Source organism: Uloborus diversus, chromosome 6 (genome assembly GCF_026930045.1).
Source record: "Uloborus diversus isolate 005 chromosome 6, Udiv.v.3.1, whole genome shotgun sequence".
In the NCBI taxonomy this organism is placed as follows: Eukaryota; Metazoa; Arthropoda; class Arachnida; order Araneae; family Uloboridae; genus Uloborus; species Uloborus diversus.
This window is the reverse complement of record NC_072736.1, coordinates 125,751,338-125,772,465: the sequence shown is the minus strand read 5'-3', so window position 1 is coordinate 125,772,465 and position 21,128 is coordinate 125,751,338. Positions and strand designations below refer to the sequence as shown.

Genomic DNA, 21,128 nt, shown 5'->3' with positions numbered 1-21,128 from the left:
AGGCCTGGTACATGTACGTCTGAAGCAAATTTTACGCAAAATGCGGCGTTATTCAGTTTTGTACAACTTTAATTTTTATTGACTGCTTTAGAATTAACCGTTGTATGAAGATTTTAAGATTAACTGCAATTATTGAGTGTCGTAACCCAGAAATCATATACTTATTTTTTCATACATTTTAGGGAGAATCAAACCTCATAGATACAGTGTTTAGATTTAAAGACACATTTTATCAGATCTTTCTAGTGTGATTTATATTGTTCTAGTGTACCCCTTCCCCTCCTAAAGAAAAAAAACTATTCACGTATTCAGTTGTTTTGAACTTACGTAATTCACTCTTATTTTCAATGCAAATATGTAAAGAAACTTAACGTGTTGTTACTTATTTGAATTTTTAATGTTTTTTATAAAGTATCTCTACTTTTATGCAGGCAATAGTGACTAAAAGGATGAAAGACAAATTGTACAAAAATGAGAGACTAGACCCTATATTGGATGCTTATTCCAATATGATTAACTATATAGACTGGTGCAGATACTTGACTGGTTTGTATGATGGCTATTTGTGTATTTCTATTTTAATTTAATGTTGGATTTTTTTTACAATCAACTATATCAGATTTTATGTTTGATTTGTGTTTTATTTGAATCACAATAACTATTCACATTTAAAAGGTAATACTTTAAAATATATAATTGCTTGAATAAGAATGTTTGTTTAATGTAGATTCTAAAATCTGATCAGTTAATTTTTATTTTAAAATGCAGTAGTCTATTATTTTTACATTGCAGGAAAACCTCGATATCTCAGGTCTCTTGAGAAGAGAAAAAAATTCAAGACATAAGGTTTTCGAGTTATCAAGGTTTTGAAAAAAATACTTCAGTAACTCTTAAAATTACATACACATAAGTTGTGTATGTTTATTTACAAACTATGCAACCACTTTGCATAACAATAAAACAAGTTATTCTTTAGCATTTTACTAGATTTGAAATTTATTTACACCTGTGTTTTGATTTAAGAGTGTTAATTTTTTCAAATTGTTACTAGAAATTATTAAACTGGATTGTTAGCTGCTTCTGACTAAGCAGACTTCATACTTTTCATTTAAAAAATTTTTTTTTTTTTGTCACAGATTTTTTTCAGTAACTTGATGGTTTTTTATTATTTTAAAAAGTGTACAGGAAATGTTTCTGAAATAAACAGGAATCTCAACTTTCTTTTTTAATCTACAAACTTAAAAATTCAAATTTAATCTTGAACCAATAGCACATTCAAAAGCTGTTTGCTTGAAAGCTGACAAAAAATTGATGCCATGTTCTCAAAGTGAACATCAGAAGAGATCTAAACTCTGACAAAAAAACAATGCAATAAAGAAGACTTTTACAGCATTCCCTTCATACTCACACACACATACACACTTCCCTATTATCTCGCCTCAGTCCTCCATTCTTAAAATTTCCAAGGAAAAAAAAATGATTAACTACTTGCAAATGTCTCCAGAACTGGTTTTACTACAAAAATTGCCAAGTAAAAACGGCAATTGAAACTGGCTTCTGTTATCTTTATGAAACTTGCTCACCTAAAGTGAAACTTGCTTCTGTTATCTAAATTAACCATTTAGATTTTAAAATGTGCAAGGAATCTAAACTCTGAGGGATACAATGAGATAGAAAGGACTTTTGCAGCATCCCCCTCATACTCACATTCCCCTAATATCTTGCCTCAATCTCCTATTCTTAAAATTTCCAAGAAAAAAGGATGAAAAACTATCATCAAATGTTTCCGGAACTGGTTTTTCTACAAAACCTCCAAGGAAAAACAGCAATTGCTTCTGTGAAAACCTCGACATATCAATGTTTTTGAAAAATAAATTTTGAATGGGAAATACAAGGAATTTTTATGAAAATGAAGGTTTATTCTTTCTTTTTTTTAGATATTAAGGGTTTTGAGGTAAGCAGGTTCGAGATATCAAGGTTTGACTATAATTTTTTTCATTATGCCACCAACACTTGTCTGAAATGCACATCAAACAAGTTATGTACCCCCAATGCTCATGGTATAACGCTTTGAATTAAGTATCACTCAACAAAATAAAACTATTTCTATTTTTACTATCTAATATTGTCTTGCTTACCCAAACTGTTAAAGGATTTTAAAATTTAAAGATTTTCTAAAAGTTAAGCTTGAATAATATACAGTAAAACCGTCTATGACGATGCTGTTGGGACCTAAAAAAATTATTGTTTTAGACAGTTTGACAATTTATGATAGCATTTTCTCCTCTACATATTGTGTGCACATAACAAAATAAGTTTTATTTTTTTTAAATAATGTTTTTTAAGAATTTTAAAATTTATCTCTATAAAAGTATTATAAATTATTTTGTTTTAGATAATTTAATCATTTAATAATTTTAAGTTTTTCTAGTTGATTAAAATAGAAATTGAAAACATATATGCATAACACAAGGGCATTTTAGAAACTATTAGCATTAGGAACACCTTTAAAAAATAAAATTTTGATCAACAGTCAATATCACCAAAAATGGCCCCTTTTATTCATTTCTGATTGGTGACTTTTTTCTGCTGCATTTTAAATATTTTCCTTTAAAAAAAAAAAAGCTATGGTTCAAAAAGAAATACAATTGTCTTGAAGCATCCATCGTGCTTACATCTTTTGATATCTCATATTCAAAACCTGATTTCTTAAGATAGAAAAAGCTTAGTAATTAAATAAACGTTTTTTTTTTTTGGGGGGGGGGAATATATGAATTATCGTTATAGACAGTTGCATCTGAAATGTAATTATCACTGTAGGCAGGTTGATAATACATTGAGTAAATGAGAATTTTGTCGGGGACCGAAAAACATGGTTGTAGTTATCGTTTATTGTTATAGAACAGTGTTGTTATACACAGGTTTCACTGTAATGTTTAGTGCTGTGAATTGGGAAAAAACTGAAATCATGTGTTTCATTTTAAAATAAATGATAGCTTAACTCTAAATGAAATATATTTCAGAAGAGACAACCCCAGAATTATGTGCTGATGCAGCAGAAAGAGCCATAGTTAATTTAATGAACGTTATAAAGAGTCCTGGACAATGGGATATTTTTGTACTGAAAATAATTGAAGTATGGCCATCATTTATGTTTTTATATAAGTGATTTATCTGTGTAATTTTGTTTAATAGTGTGTATATTCTGTTTGAAAGCTCACAGGTTTAAGGAAACTAAGAAACTTATAAAGAAACAACTTTTTTTCCTATGGCAATGAACTTGGATGTAAAAAAACTGTAGGAGAAAAAATGGTAAAGGAAGTAAAATGAGAATCAATATGAGAGGAAAAAAAGTGTCTAATTCCAGATTATAGCATCCTAAGCTTTCTCAACGGATGAAGCCTCATGTAGTGCTCTGCAATAAAGAACATAGTGAAAATTTATAAGCATATCATTCAAATTACCTACAGAGACTGATAAGAAGCATTATCAAGACTGGATGTATAGGAGAAGAAATTAGGCACCATTTTGCAGTACTACAAGCCAATAATTCTAACTCAACCAAAATAAAAAAAAGTAAATTAATTTGAATTCTGAAATTTTTTATTCAAATTACGTGTTTTGCAATCACGAGTTGCGACAGGACCCTGCTCATTGGGGACTATTGTTTCTAGAAATGGCTCCTGTCCCCCCAAGCCTGCCCCTCCTCTCGGGCATATGTGTATAGTTGTGTGTGTGTAAACCTGTGTGTATGCACGTTGATGTATGTGTATGAGCTTGCATGTGTGCAGGACATGGACGCCACCAACCAGAAGAAGCAGATTCTGGGGGACAGTGCTCAGGACCAGAGGAGCAGCGCCTGCGGAGGACGGTGGGCGGCAGTGCTGCTGAGGGAGGCGGGGGAAAAATAAAATCAGAGCGTAACGTCAAGGACAGTCAAATAAGAACAATAAGCAATCATGATTGCTCAAAAAATTTTACAGCCTCTGAAGTCCTAAGATAAAATTATAATAAGGTTGGACTAAAAGGCAAGCCATTTTTTCTCTATGCCAAGAAAGTTAGTGACCACTTTAGAAAGTTATTTCAGAAGTGTAATATAAAGACCACATGTAAGCCCATACTGAAATTGGGCTTGTAGTTAGTAAAATATCTGACTGCCAATTAGGGACACTGCTATCCCAAAACACTCACAAAAGTCAACCATTGCCAAGTATATTGCTGTTCCTGGACGCCTTTTTTTTTTTTTTTTTGAAGAAACTGAAGTACTTTTCATAACAGTTCATTACTTTCCTTGTCCACAAGGAGAAGCAATAGAAATCTGTAAACATCCAAAAACTTTAACAGAAAAGAAAACATAAAGTTAACAAATTTTAGTTTCCAATAACTCGGAAAGTATAAAGCTAGATGTTCTCTTAACAGTAGATAGATCCGCCAATTTGATGTTCTCTCAAGATCAAAAAGGATAAGCCAATCAGAAGTCCTCTCAAGACCATAAAAGTAATCCATTCACAGACATTAACATCAAATTTGAGATTGTGCTGTATTCAGCAAGGAAGATCAATATTGGCATACAACTTCATGAGAAGATTATTTTTTTGAATTCATTTGTGCTCTGAAGAAGTCTGGTGCTTATCAGGTAAAATTTATCCAGAAGCAACCTAGATGAACCACAGCTTGGAGAATTATTGCAATATGATGGACATCACCCTTGAAAGCCATGACCCTCACACTGACAGAAGTTTCCAAAACATTCTCAATAGAGAATAACAAGTAAAATTTAATGATAAATAATTATTGGGATTCAATCTTAAGTTTTGTCTAATAAAACAGTTATTCCATCTTATTCAGACATATTTTATTGCTGAGAATACTTTCATTTTTGCCTAAATATTCCAAGGAGGAAAAAACCTATTAAAAATCCAAAACATATTCAAAAATCCTTCAAGTTGTCCTCAATGTTAATAAGCACTGAGTATTTATATAGAAATTTATGGATCTCCTCATAGGAAAAGTTCTATGTGTTTTTATTAAAATGTAGAATTACAACATTTATGTCTATGTTTTCAAAACATAGATGTTTTTCCCATTGATGTATGAAAGTTTATGTATTGTATTTATTATTTTCTCAAAAAAAAAAAATAATAATAATAATAATAATAACCAAAAAAAAAAAAAAAAAACATCCTTCTGAAGATGCTGTTATGCTAAAAATTACCTTCCCATAATGGCGGAGAACAGTTACAATGTTAATCAACAATTACAACATCCATGCCATTGAGAAAAGTTAGCTGTGTTCAACAGTTAATTATCTAAAGAAGTGAACTTCAGTGATGCATTGCTTTCCAAATAAAAATATGTATGGACTTCTTTTTTCTGCAAAATGTGAATAGTGTCAATTTTTAATGAATTGTGCAATTTTTAGAAGTTAATTGTAGTAATGTTCAACTTGCCAGTCTGGCAGCTGTTATTACTATTTATTTGTCTAAACCAATAAGCTAAACTAAAAAAATTATACTTAAAAAAAAAAAAAAAAAAAAACATTAAAATCTTTAAAGTGTCCAGAGCCAAAACTTAGAAGTGTTATAAAACTCAGTGTTGTTCTAGGAAATTTTCTAATGAATAGCTTTATTAGAAGACATGTTATTGTACCTCACTACATTCCTTTTTTTTGTTTTAGATGTTGATATATTATGAGAAGCATGATGAGGCTGAAACTGTGTTATTAACTTATTTAACATGGAATCCGAAACACATAAATTGTTATATTTATTTATGTACATATTTGATTTCATACCATCCTGATTCTCCTCTTCTTATGAAGAATTTAGAGGTTTGTATTTGTTTCAAATTTTGACTGTTGCCATTTAATTTTATCTCTCTCTCTCTCTCTCTCTCTCTATATATATATATATATATATATATATATATATATATATATATATACACAGGGTGCCCACAAATAACTGACAGCAAAATTCATTCGTGCATAATTTGCATTCAAGATGTTCATTAGTGTTGGCAACACTTAATAATTTTAGTTTAATTCTATTAGCAATAGCGCAGACGTTTAAATACGTTTTATTCTTTGCATTAGCAAGATGGACGTTAAACGACGTTGCAATTAAAAGGTAAGCAGAGTGGTGAAATTTTTAAAAAATTGAAGTATTTAAATGTGTCAGAGAGATTAATAGAAAGAAATTTAAAACGGTTTAAAGAAAGAGGTAACGTAGAAGTAAGGCATAGTGGTGGAAGAAAATACTGTGTATGAACAAAAAACCTAATAAAATGTGTCTACGAAAGAATTCAAAGAAATCCTGCTCAATCTGCCAGAAAAATGTGAAGAGTCTAAATGTCTAAATTTGTCAAAAAGTATGACAGGAATCATCATAAAACAGGATTTAAAATTAAAAGCTTACAAGAAAATGACAGTCCATGGATTAACAGAGAAAAATCAAGTTGAAAGAAGAAGAAAGTTCAAAGAGCTGCTGAAAACACATGCTGCTAATGAGATAACTTTTTCGGATGAGAAATTATTTTTTCAACAAGTATCTCATAATAGGGAAAATAACAGGATTCATGCAACATCAATGTAGAATATCAGTTCAACTAAAAGAGGTTCCAGAAACCATTTTCAGTAATGGTTTGGGGTGCTATAAGCAAGAGAGGGAAACTGCCCCTTCTTTTTATTGAAAAAGGTGTGAAAATTGACAAAAATTATTATTTACAAAAATTATTGAAATCTCACATGATTAAAGATGCCTAAAAATTATCTTAAACGTATTCATTCACATTTCAGCAAGATTCGGCACCCACCCACAAAGCAAAGATTGTTCAACAATGGTGCAAACATAATTTTCCATCCTTGATTTCCACAGAATAATGACCTGATCTCAATCCACTAGACTGTTGCATATGGGGATGTATGGAGAATAAATTGAAAAACCTATAACCAATGTCCACAATTAAATTAAAAAATTTACTACTAAAGATATGGAACGAAATTTCATTCTCTGTAGTGCATGACGCTGCATAAGCCTTTCCATAAAGATTGTCATCTGTGGTTACAGTTAAAGGCGCGAGGATAGAAACCATTACTTAAACATTGAACAGCAATGATGTTAATTTTATTTGACATTTATTTTATCATTATAGAAAAACTTGTATTACAGTAATAATTTTTTTTTTGAACCGTCAATTATTTGTGGGCACCCTGTATATATATAAAGGTGAAGATGCTTCTTTTTTTGTTCATTTCTTTCTTTGTACCCAATGGCTAGGAGGCCCTAAAGCACCTACAGCCCTGAAACTTGGCACAAAGTTCGAACGTACCCCAAGGGTCTGCACTTCAAAGCCGGAATTCTAAATTTTGAACTAGTTTTGTTTTAAATAATTTTTTAAATTAAAATTTGCATTTTGCCTACTCGGGTGGGGGAGGGGGTGGGTAAAAATCCCTTCACCCTGTAATCTTATATTTCATTGGAAAGGTTTTTTTTTCTGAATAAGGAGATGTTTGTTTCATTTCTCTAATTAGAATAGGCGATACAAGCGATTCTAATTGAGCCAATTTTCAAGGCTTGGCTCAATGCAAAACTACATTACATTACGGCAAAATAATCAGTTTCAGAAATTTCATTCTGTGACATCATGTTCAGCATTTAGTGACATGTTCTAAAGGTCCATTCGGGATTTTTGATTTATTTATTGCACATTTTAAACAAATAAAACATACGACATTTTCTTTTTTTTTCTGACGACGAGTTTTGGACGTCCCATGAGATTTTTTCCTTTTCTCAAACAATAGCTTTTCCCACAGTGTCTTAATTTTTTTAAAAACATTTTGGGGAAAGTTGGCATTATTGTTTATGGATGTGTTACTGTTATTATTTTAGATTAAATTAATTTTGCGTACGCCAATTGATTTTCTTTCCGTTTTCCTGCATTTGTAATGCGGATATTTTAATGTTTTGTCCAATTGTTTAAAATTCCAAAGAGATTTTTATATATATCTATATATATTTTTTGAAAAGGTGTTTATGCCTTTTAGTTAAAGAAAAATTATCATTTCACTTCAGAAGGAGGGGGGGGGGGGGGGTAAATTTTTATTTAATCAAGGGACTTTCCTCAAATTCTTAGCACGGGCATAGCTGTGCATTTACAGCTAGAAGAACACAGAAGAGGATTTTTAAAAATATCTATATAAAATCAAAATATTTTAACTTTAATTATTAGTGACAGTTAAACAATATTTTAAATGCTTTATTGAATGCTTTCAATTCAAATAATGCGATTTTCAGATGCAAATTTTGCTTTTTCATTCTAGGTTTTAGCTCAACTCTGTCCTTCAGACGAAAGAGTACTTATGTTGATAGAAAAGAGAGCATTGCTAGGTATATTTTTTTAAAGAACCTATTTGTATTTTAAAGCATGCTTTTGAACCAAAACGAATGATAATATTTTCCAAATCTTGCAAGGTGAAGTAAACCTGGAAGTGCCGAGCGCTCTTTTTGTAAATCAATATTCAAATGTGTAGGATGGAATTTTTTTAATGAGGCTTATATACTTATATATATTTATAACTGGTCATTCCAGAAACTAGCTTCAGAGAAAACCTGGAATACTCAGAGAATTTGAAATCTTCAATTCTCAGAGAACTCTTGCAGGAAAATACAATTTGTATATAAAGTGTGGGAAAAATAACTGATCACCTGAAAAACCAAGTTTTTCCCTACATGCTCAAAATTGAAATGCATACTGTTTTTCAGCACGAGACAATCCAAACTGCATCAGATTTAAAATTTGTGCTCAGCAGAATAGTTACTTTTAGCACACTATAACTTTTTCTTTGGCGCTTAGATAGGTGAGCTGTTATTTCGTCAAACTGTGTGTATAATGGTTTTTAATGATGCTCATGGTCAGGGGCATGCACAGAAATTTTGGGGCCGTCACAAATGACTTTTATGGGCCCCCTCCATATTATTTACGCCAACATCCCTACATATATTTCACCCCTCATTTTAAAAACCTCGGGCTCGGGCCAACAGGTATCCCTACCCCTTTCTGTGCACTCCCCTGCACATGATGCTTACTGGAGCCTTCTGTCTCGGATGTCTTACTTATTTGAAAATTTTTGTTTTGATAGATTAGTTTTTTTTTCACTTGTGCAACTGAGAATTCAGTCATTCAGGAGAACTTTGATCCACAATTTTTCCCCTTTTTTTAACTGTCCTACTCAAATTTTTATAGTGTTTATTGGAAGTTCCTATGTTGTGCAGTAGTGATAGCATTGGTGTAAGTTCTAAGATTCATCACATTTAATCATTTATTATAAGGAACAATAAACTGGTAAAAGCTTTAAAAGAACATAAAAGGTTAAAGCTTAAATAAAAACAGATAAAAGTTGTTCATACATCCATAGCTAAGAATCGTGAGCTTCTGACACGTTTGTTCTTTTCACTATGACCTCTAGCGACAAGTTACTCAACTGACTTCACTTCACAATCTTTTATTTTGGTTCGCGCATCTGCATGGCATTTGGTGCCATCACAGTGTTAATTAATCTATTGGAATTAAATTGGAAAAACTAAAATAAAATAAAAATCTTCATTAGTAGTGTATAATTGTGCAAAAATTAATAAATTATGATTAAAAGAAACATAAATGCTTAACTTGGTTCAAAATTGACCTGCCACTCAGAATGACTTTGAATCATGTGAGAAATGTAATGTAAAATAAATTGTCTAAATAAAAGTAGTGCAACATTGAACTGGAAAATTAATTTTCAATGTATTTAAAATCTCCCCATTTTTATTTCACAGCAGCCCATAACTTCTGTTATTTATTTCAAATGCACAGAATATTACGTTGTTTGACAATAAAATATCAACAATGTAAAATCAACACTCAACATCATCTTTCAAACAGTAACTTCATGATGTGCACAGTGTTGGCAATTTATTTCTTTAAACTCAAAGTGGAAAACTGCTACGATAAGCTTGACAGCAGAGGGCTTTGCACCTTCCTCAAATTTTTTTTTTAAAGTTACATGTCCTGAAAAATATGAAGTTGTTTAATGTTAACACACATGGTCACTCCAAATGACTATGCATTCAAGTCTAAAACTGATAATGAATAAAAAAACTCAATTATTATAGCACAAGCTTCTTTGGTGATTGCTGTTTAGTATTGCAAGCTCTAAATTTTCTGCATTCTACAGCAGGGTTCGTTGATTTAAATCAGCTTGATTTAAATCCCTATTAAAATCATGATTTAAATCAAGTGATTTAAAAAAATCAAAATCAGCTTGATTTAAATCACTATTAAAATCATGATTTAAATCAAGTGATTTAAAAAAATCAAAATCAGCTTGATTTAAATCACTATTAAAATCATGATTTAAATCAAGTGATTTAAAAAAAAAAAATCATTGATTTAAATCAATTGATTTTCTTAACAAAATCATTAATTAAAACCAGTTGATTTTATTTTTATAAATTAATTTTGCATTTTTGGAATGCATTGCTCTAAATTTAACTGTACAGTTTTACAATCTGAACTTCAACAGGCAGAACTACATAGATCATCCCTCTTTCTGTGTATGTAACAGATGTTTGCTCTTGAAATATTGCTTTTACTCCAAAATTGCAGTTCAGAACAAAATAAAAATTTGCAGTTTTTTTAATGCACCGTGACTAATATAGTTTCGAAAAGTAATTGTTCAACATATTATTTTACAGTAAAAGCGCACATGATGACGGAAACCTTTAAAACAAAAAGCATTGATCAAAGCATTAAAACAAAATCACATCTTATTTAAGCATTACAACGTATTTATAAATCTTAAAAATTTATTGAATAGTTAGAGAACGTATCCTAATTTTAAAAGTAAGCTTAATGAATTCATATATTGTATGAAATATATTGTTTATAAATGTAAAGTAATTAATATCTACAAGTTTTTGAAAAAAAAAAAAAAAAAATCTGATTTAAATTAAAAAAAATTCGATTTCTATGATTTTTTAAAAAAAATTAAAAAAATTCACGAACCCTTTTCTACAGACTTGTGTATTAAATCTCAAATTAATACAATATCTAGATGCTTCTTAATGAAGTTATTTTTATTTATTATTATTATTATTATTTTTTTTTTTTTTGTATTTATACCTTTAAGTGTGATAGAATTGATGTCTTTGTTTTTGTTTAATACTTTTCATTGTGAAATGTGTTAGTTCTCAGGTTCTTTACAATTAATAAAGCATCAAAAGTTAGGATGATTAAGTACATATGAGACAGTTAGTCATTAATCTGGAGGTTCTCTGAGTGTATTTTATGTTTGAGATATTGGCTTAAGTACGGAATTTACTCAAAGGATTTTTTTTTAATGGATACAAATGTATTTTAACTGCAAAGGTTATGGCTGTAACCATACTTTAAAGAATTGAACAGCTATGGCTACATTAAATAATAATTTCAAAACTAACTATTTAAACTAACTTATAGTTCTGTAATTTTTAATGATATAAAATCTGATTTTTTATCATTATCTATCATTAAAATCACATAAATCATTTAATCATTATCAATCATAATCTATCGATAGATTATGATTACTTAAAAAAATGAATTATTTTTTAAGAAATCATAAATTGACTAAAGCTGTGTAAAGCCTGAAAAACTACAGTCATTTATGTATTAATGTATAAAAATATATCAACAGCAAAAAACTTTTTTTTTTACAAGTGCGTGAAAATAAAATTATAGGAGATTTATAGTCCAGAGGTTCCCAAACTTCAGACCTCCACGCACCCTCTCCGAAAAATTTAAGAAATTTGTGGACCCCCCCCCCCCCCCCGTTGCAGGCCAAAAAATGATTTGACATACTAAATCTATTTTTTTTTTCTGATATATTTTGACAGTTTTTTCCTTAAAACTTATTTATTCATTGTTCTGAATATTTTTCAGAGCTTTTGTCTGGTTTCCATTTCCTACATTATTATTTTGAGTTATAGAATTAAAATTCTATTTGAAATTCAATTAAGAATAAGAATGCTATCACCAAACTACTACAAGTTTACTAATAAAAATGAACTTTTGAAGTTAGTGAACAAAACACTGTTAGCCTAGTTTAAGTATGTTAATTTTTCATGTGAGTTGTATTTTTATAGCGTATTAGGATTTTAATTATTAACTACTAGTCGACCCGTGCGGAACTCCGCACTGTGCTTCAAATCGTTTCATAAGGCATTTCGCTCTTTAAGAATTTCAAAGGAAGAACATTATGAAGAAGAACCGAAAAAAAAGTAAGCGCAGAAGAGAAGGCATGTAATTTAAAGACATCAGTAACAAAACCTCGTTAAAAACAACGTTGTGATAATTTGATCATAGCTCCCCTTTTAATCGTACATATTTTCAATGCAAACATAAATGTCATTAAAAGTGTGGCTGAGTGGTGACTCGTGAAAAAGCAATAATTGTGCATGTGAAAAAACAGGTTATGGCAAATACAGTCCTGCACATGTCAGCATCTGACGGGAAAAAAAGAAACATTAAAGAGATATTTATTGGCACGTATTCGAATTGGCGCCATTCTGACTAACAGCCCGACACCCCAACAAACCTAGCAATTGCGCCTTCCTTTTCGAAAGCTATTCATTGAAGGAATGAGTAGTAAAAAACAGCAAAAAAGCTTTTTGCCAAAAAAAAATAATAATAAGATCATGCATCTGTGTTTTGTCATTAACCAGCATGATACGATTAAAATTATTCGCAAAGCATGGAATTTGATTAAAGAATGACGAAGATCTCACGTAGCGATTGAAACAAACATTCTAGAGAACTAATAAATTTGATTGAAAATAAGTGTTTTTATCTTTGAATATTGAACTATTTCACATAGAAGGTTGCTTTAACCGTTACGGCTTAAAATGCCCTCACATGTTTCTCTTTTAATCGAACACTTAAAATTCAAAACCAAAACCAGTTGAACCGAGTCCGTTCTTAAGTGTAATTTTTCGAACGTAGACAAAATGTATTTTTTTTTTCAGCAGAAAGCAGAGGAGTAGAAAATAATTTCTTGCTAATGAAGTAGATAATACTTTTAATGCTTTATATCGTATTCGCGCGAATAAAAAATTAAAGGTTTACTGAGTGAAACTCGTAGTTTTAATCGGGCGTAGTATTTTTTCATTTGTACAAAAGGTCGAACACTGCTATTAGAAACATCTACATTTTAGCATACAATAAAAATGTTTTTCTGCACAAAAAGGATTTCTTTAGGTAAATCTAATACTTTTTTATGCTTACATTATGTTGAGTGGTCTGGATGTAGTCAAAGAACACAGTTCGATTAACAATCAACTTATCCAAATGATAACTGTAGCCTGCATAAAGGAGTCGAAACACCAAGTAGCATTCCCACTGCATTTTATTAGGTGTGTATGTTATGAGCACATGTAATGCGTAATACTAATATAAATTTGATATTATGTCGGACAGCCCAAGCTTGCCCGAAGTTCAGATAGTTTATAGCCGAACGCTCTACCGAAAAAAACTTATCAATTAAACCGAACAACTAAGTCCAGTGCTGTTAAGCTTTATTAAAATATGAACACACACAAAGGCTATTTTTTTTTTTTTTTTTTGCCGAAAGCGACGTAAAAAATGGAAAACTGCATTAGAACTTTGCTTTAAAAATTGCATAAGAACTACAGGCAGCATCAAGGTTTTGAAACAGCAAGAGGCGATTTCGAAAACTTGAATTTTCGACCGTAAGTCTTTTTTTCGTCATTGGACAGCCTGATAAGTTTTAAAATGAGAGGGGATTAATATATAAGATAAGATATTGAAGAAAAATGTTTTTATTTTTGAAAATTTTTACAATTTGTTATCGCAGGCTGTTTAAACTGTTATAACTTAGATGACAGCATGTGTTCATCATTTAACAGCACGGTTAAAATACAAAATAAATTGAACTATGCTCTTTTTTAAGCGTAGCTTTTCGAATGTAGTAAAAATGTGATAAGCTATTTGTTTTTTAGCAAAAAGAAGAAAAAATATATATTTTACCCTTCAAATTGAGGTAGTATTTTATTTATTTGTACAAAGAGTCAAAAACTCATTAGAAGAATATATATTTCAATATACGATTTATAATTTTTTTTCTGAACAAAAAACAATTTTATTGTAGTCTGAAATCTTAAACCTGTTACTTATATTTTCGCCTACATTATGCTTTAATTTTCTTTCCAGAGCCAAAGCTTCAAAAAAAAAAAAAAAAAAAGTGCAATTTTGAAGTAATTTAGCACAAAATCACTGAATGTTTTCATATCAGCAAGGAGCATTTCCTTCTCATTTATTCTATTCCCTCATAGTTGTTATTCATTTAATTCAGTGTTCATGTAATGCGCGATATTTCTCTAATTTTTTTGTTGCAGATTGTCCGGACGTGGGCCCGAACACGTAATCTCCTGGTTACGAAGAGAACGCTCTGCCGATCAAGCTACTCAGCTCTGTTGGTCATAGCGCAAATTAAAGTTATAAGTTTGACCGAAAACCTTATTCTGGTTCTTTAAAACAGGTTTTTCGGCTAAAAGAAACAATTTTTAGACCTTGGGTCTATTTTTGGTCAGTAGCCAGCACCATAAGCTATAAAATTAGCCGTAAATCAAAGAAATCGATCAAGAATTGAGGGGAATTTGGCGTAGAAACCAAAAACAGGCTACAGAAATAATATATAAGGATGGTTCGGGCAAACCTACCCTGGCAGCACCTTAATGCTGTGATTAGGATCTGCGTAGTCTTCACAATGCTGCCTGCTTAAGTTTGCCTCAATTATTGGGAGCTACCACCCTCCGCTCTACTCTTCCTCATAAATGTGATTTCTTGTTGAATTAAAATCTCGATACTTGTCCTTCAATCTCAATTATACTTAACGTTTTAGCTGGATAGCACTGAGGAACCCATGGCATGGACTCGCAGACCCCGGGGGGTCCATGGACCATAGTTTGGGAAATTCTGGCCTAGTCAAAGCAAAAAAAAAAAAGGTAGTACTCAATAAAGTGCTTTCTCTCTCTCTCTCTCTGTCTTAAAATTTAAGAATTTTGAATCATAGGCAACACTAAGGGCCAGTCAAAGAACACTCGTACTGTTTTAGTTTAATTTCTGATTGAAGGAAAACTTTTTTTTTTTAGGGAAAAAAAGGAAAAAGAATTTGAAATATATATTTATGTTCCTGGATTACCCTTCAAATGCAAACAATATTAAAGCATGGCAGTTAATAGCTAATGTACTTCATCAAGCTGTTTCTAGGTAAGAGACTGTATAAAATATGAGTCACAGATTAATTTCTTTTAACTGCGTCATTCTTTTGTGATTTTGTGTCCCATAATTTTACTCCACTCATGGTTGATTTTCTTTGCTCTTACTCATAATTAATGAAATTTTTGCTCCCTGCACTTCACATTAAACTCCTGCTAAAAATTAAGAGGTAACTTCCTCAACTTTCAAAACCACATTCCATTCACCTGCTGCAATGCTGCACTCAAACGGGAAACTCTGAAATTACATCCTCTTGTGGCATGGGGGAAATTTATAACATAAATTCAATAAGAGTGAGTGCTGCTTTGCCAATTCATGTACAAACATGGATTTTCCTTATTTTCAACATGGTATTTCTTAAGTAATCGTGTTTGATATCTCTATGTTTCACTTAAAAAATACAATAACAATTGTGGCATTTGCAATCATTCAAAAAAATCAAGCACCTTTTAATTGTATAAAGTGAAATATGCTGTTTTTTTTGTGATTTTTAAAGTTTGAGCATCTTTTATATGTGCAATTTAACTAAACTATTATGTCCATCACTTTTGATATACATTTGTTTGATACTGATTCTCTGCAAAATATTTTTCTTCTTGTGAACATTGTTTCTGAAAGTGTCACAGTCAAAAGTAACTATCGGTTTTGTAGTATTAATTACAATTTTGTACATTTAGTTTCATACAAAAAATATCAATAACAATATCTCAAAAAAGTTTCAAAGTTAAATCTCATGTTACTTTTTTAGCAATAAATCAAGTGCCTTAAAAGTCATCAAATCTTCATGGCAATTGCGCAAAACATATTGGAACTACATGTATTTTAATGTATCAAAACTTCATGAAAATAATGAAATTAATATATGTAAAATTCAAGTGTTAAAGATACTCGAACCAGGTGAGTGAATCTTTTCTTAACTAGGTATTTTTTGCCTTGTTTTCAAGTGCAATTTTTCTAATAGTTGTCTTTTTCAACAAAGGTTGGGTGTATTGGGGAAAGGAGGAAAATGTTTCATAGGAAGAATGATCATATTTTTGAATATAGTTGTTTCATTGTCTTTTTTTTTTTTTTTTTTTTTTTTTTTTTTGAGATCCCTTAAAATGTTGAACTCTAGTATCTCCTTCAGTTTTGGTCACAGATTTTTTGTGTTGGAATTACATTTCAACGGAGATTAGTTCCTAAGTATAAAATAGGTGACCTAGGGTCCGTATAATAAGTAAGAATTCGTATTTTTTCAATTTTTCTTTTTTGCTTCAAACTTTCAATGTCTTAAATCTGCACATGTTTTGACCATTTTTGCAATTGAAAGTATGCATATAAGAATAACCGTTGCGGAAATAGAAATATCTTAGGTAGAGATGACCCCTTCCCCTCTCAGTTTTTGAGCTATGAGAATAACCCTGGAATTTTGGGTGTGTTTGTGTGTGTATATGTTGGTACCAGTGGTTGGAAGTAGTGAGCTACAAGTAGCGATGCTACTTAGTAGCTACATTTTTTAGTAGTTTGTAGTGTAGAGCACTACTTTTTAAAAAAAGTAGAGTAGTGAATAGTTTGCTACAAAAAAGAGTAATTTGTAGCGATTTCTGGAAACTACTTTGGAATGAAGTTTCAAAAAAAAAAAAAAAACTACATTTTCAAACGAATCTGACTGGTGCAAGTCTTACTCGAGAAAAACTTGCACCAATCAGATTCGTAAGATTGAAAAATATGAGCTGACATCTGACACATTATCTTGACGCCATACGTTCTATCTGTTTGACGCAATTAGTTTGTTTGGCATAGAAACTTTCACATTTCCCCTATATTCGCCTTAGATGGAGTGTGGTTTAGAAAGAAAGAAAAGGAAAATTTTCCATTTCATGTAAACTTTGTCCATTAAGCAAAAAGCTTTCGGTATGAATGCCGTCGGACATGCTGTCGAATCTCAAATTACGGGACGGATGCATTCCTAAACTCTAGGTTGATATTTTGTGTTGTGGAAAAGGCTATCTATACAAATTTTTATGAACATACCAATTATTTAGCACTCTTAAAAACACCTCTTAAACTGTTTTAGCCCATTTCTTAACTTCACATTACCAAATTTAAACATAAGAGTACTGAAATTTTACTGCACTTAAAAAAAAGCTGTTACTGAGTAAAAATACGGTTAAGATGCACAAAAGCAATAGGAAAGAATGGCATAAAATAAAACAGTATGTACATTACGCATAGTATGTAGCAAAAATAAAATGCAGCACAACAAAAGTACTATATAGTAGATACAGTAACTTTTTCGACGCACCTTTTAGTTAAAGCACGTCAAAAATCTGTATATTTCTTAGTTTGTCAGAAACTTTCTGTTTTTCCTTCCATTTTCAAACTTTAGATAAACAGCTCGCTTGTATGAAACGAGCCACCTGCGGCGACCAGCTGCTTCGCCTTTTAACTCCATTAGAGCCTGTTCACATATCGGCCGTCCGTTCCGTCCATCACGTTTTATTCCTCACAAAACAGGTTTTCTTTGTTGGTTGCCATGACAGCAAGCCATCTTGTACGGGACCGGTTTCAACCAGAGGAACCTTGATATCTGACAACCGTCAAAAGTTAGGACAGCATTTCATTGATTCCCGCCAAGCAGTGCGCTCTTTTCTCTGGTGGGTGAGTTCAGCCACATGATTGATGTGCGGCGACCGAATGTGAATGCTACTCTGTTTTCGTCGGCCGTCCGTCACGTCGAAAAACGGGATGGACAGGACGGATGGCCGATAAGTGAACTGCCCTTTACCCTTTCTATGCAAGCAGCCACCTATGGTGTCTGTTTGGCCTTCATGTCATTCCCCTTTTTACGCCAAGATTGCCGCCTTTGGCAGCAGTTTAAATAAAGTTCACTGCAATATTTATCAATCAATATCTATCTTTATCAATATGAATATGAATAAAAAAAATTCTGTATCTATCTCCAATCTATTTTGTTTTCTGCCATTCACCTTTTTATGGCAAGAATACCGTCTGGGGCGGCTTCTATCTACTTATACAACCTATCTCAAAATTTTCTAATCCATCTCTATTTATTTTAACCTAAAAAAAACTCTCCTATGTTCCCCATAGTGTGAGAAAAGTAGCAGCAAAAGAAAAAAAAATGCTATTTTTATTGAATTAAATACCCTGGCAGCGCTAGGTACCTGAAAGTAAAATAGTATTCCTTTTTTATTTTATATTCATAAACTTATTAGTAATGTTACAATTTTAATTCAGATTAAAAGTGCTCAATTTAATATTAAACGTTGGTCAGATAAAAGAAAATGTTTTATGACTGTGCACCAACTAATACATATTTTGTATTTCTCAATTATATAACTATGTAAAAGTAGCTAACAGAAGAAAAATGAGTAAAACAGCTAATGCTAAATTAATTCCATTAAAACTGATAAAAATGTGAAATGAAATGTTAGGTATAAATAATGAAAGAAACCTTAATTTTAAGGCTACATATTATAATAACAATACATTGAAACCTCTCTGAGCGGCCACCCTTCCGTTCCGCAAAATTTCAGCCTTTCAGAGGGGGTGGTTGCTTTAAAGGGTTTTTGGTACAATTGTAATATAATTCTATAATACATAATATAGGCAAGTCTAATACATAGAATGAAGTTTGACGCCATTCTAAAAAGGAAATAGTATATTATTTTTTATTGTTTACATTTTTCGAAGAAAGGATATAATTTGCGACTTAAATTTTCAATCCTCTCCAACAATTGTTCACAAAATCAAATTCAAAATGTTGCTTGTTGAAATTCAAATGTTTTTCAATTCAAACTGACAAATAAATTGCTCTAACCAATTTTTTGTCATTGCATCTGAATTTTCGATGACTTTATTTATTATCCCCTAAATCATTTCAGTTGAAAGTTTAGTTTGCTCATGATTACTCAACGTATTAGTAAATTGATTGTCAGAGGCCGAATTAGTGCCTGAAAGGCATAAAAATGTATTTGCTCAAAAGACGTTAATAATACACACAGCGATTAGTTAATTTAAACCAATCCCAAACTAATATTAGATTTGATTGAAAAACGCTTATTTTCTCTGGCTTGTTAACCAGAAAATGTTTGTCTCAGTCGACAGTGTAATTATCAAAGCCCTCCATTGCTGTTTCGTGCTGGAAAGAATTCGAAATCGTACTCTATTTATTCTCTCGCTGATTTTCCACGTTCATATTGCTCAGAATTTCAATATGTAGCTCAAGATTCAAAATATGATCTTCAACAGTATTGCAACTCAAATTACACATACACACTGACCAACTAATAAAATAAATATGAGTGATATGTTTACTCCAAAATTATCGGAATTTGTTAAAGGCCAATAAGAATTCTCCTCTTTGAACTTGGTTGCGTGGGCATTGCTAGGGGTTTTTTTAATATCAAGTCTATAGGCTAAAAAATCCGTGCTGCAAAAAAGTGGCCGTTCAGAGGGATGGTCGCCCAGAGAAGTTTCACTGTATAAGAAAATAAAGAGTGTTTTGAAGGTGCATTTACTATTTTGAAGACTTTAGTTTGTGCTGTGATTGAAAATATCGGATATATCAAAATATCTGATATATATCAAAATATCGGATACTGTTGATATTTTCCAACTGTGATTGTACTTGAGTTTGTCTGGGAGAGAAGGATTGCCTATACGTACTATGTGTATGACGTACTATGTGTATACATACTATGTGTATGATATGTATTTACTATATGCCTTAAAACTAATTTCTGTCATATATTATCTTTATAGGTCATCCATTTGTTGAAGCATTTCAAGAATGTTGTTGATTTGTCATCGATGAATCCAATTCATCGTTCTTCAATTCATGAGACTTTGAAACCATTGGTTATTATTTTTTTTGTAAAAAATTTTTAAGGCAATGAGCTTACTTGTCACATAATAATGAAGTAATAAATTATGTTTTTAAAAACATATTCTAGAACTAATTTTAGTAGATTTTATTTATTGATTTTTCTGTAAAAAGTAAAACTGTTGATTTACTCATAAGGAAAAGTTGTGGTACCTTAGAACGACAATTGTACAATTGTTAAATAAAACAGTATCAACCATTTAGCCATCACTCTAAAAGGTAAAATTAGTAGTTGCCACCAGAGCGACTAAATGGATAAAATAGATATTTGAAAGATAATCTAGCCATCACCACCTCAAAAAATAACAAAAGGACTTAATTGTTAAAAATTTTTAAACTAAAACCAAGAGGCAGCCTTTATGAACTAATTTATTAAAAATACATACAGCGTGTCGGAAAAGTCCTTGGCACTTATAAAAAAATCGTAGAAAAGCAATAAATTGTTGCATGAATATGCGGTTTGAACAAGAATACTTCACAGGTTCACAAATTTCCGACATTGTAAAAATGTTTAAAAAGAAAAAAACGAGAAAAAACTTCCAAAATATGTTTAAAGGTGGCACTGTAACGTCAGAGTATGAAAAAGTTGTATGTGTGCACCATTTGTTGCTCAAACCACATCTAAACGGTACTAAAGTTCATCCCATGTTCTAGTCAGCATGGACTGCAGACACAGATTTGGTTATTTGTTATTTGCTTTTTTTCAGATCTTCAATGATAGCAGTGCTACACAATTTGACACACACACACACACACAAAAAAAAAAAAAAAAACATGAATCTGAGGAGAATTATAATGCAAACCGTATCCATACAATTTGTTGTTTTTCTATGAATTTCTAAAATGCGGAAAGGATCTTTCGGACACCCTTTATATTGTTTAGCAGTGAAAGAAAAAAGTGACCACTGTTTCATAAAAGTGGCTACTTAAT

At 31.2% G+C, this 21,128-nt stretch overlaps 1 protein-coding gene across 1 annotated transcript in view; it reads left to right on the top strand.

Moving 5' to 3' along the window:
• The window catches only part of LOC129225101 (TATA box-binding protein-associated factor RNA polymerase I subunit A-like), a gene marked incomplete at its 5' end in the record, with an annotated part of 37,232 nt that extends 17,018 nt beyond the window's left edge, over positions 1-20,214 (top strand). Inside the window, 7 exon segments of the mRNA XM_054859660.1 lie at positions 432-546; positions 3,024-3,136; positions 5,678-5,830; positions 8,321-8,387; positions 15,186-15,303; positions 16,061-16,209; positions 20,077-20,214. Of these exon segments, the coding sequence (XP_054715635.1) occupies positions 432-546; positions 3,024-3,136; positions 5,678-5,830; positions 8,321-8,387; positions 15,186-15,303; positions 16,061-16,209; positions 20,077-20,114 (753 nt within the window).
• Positions 20,215-21,128: the final 914 nt, after the last annotated feature.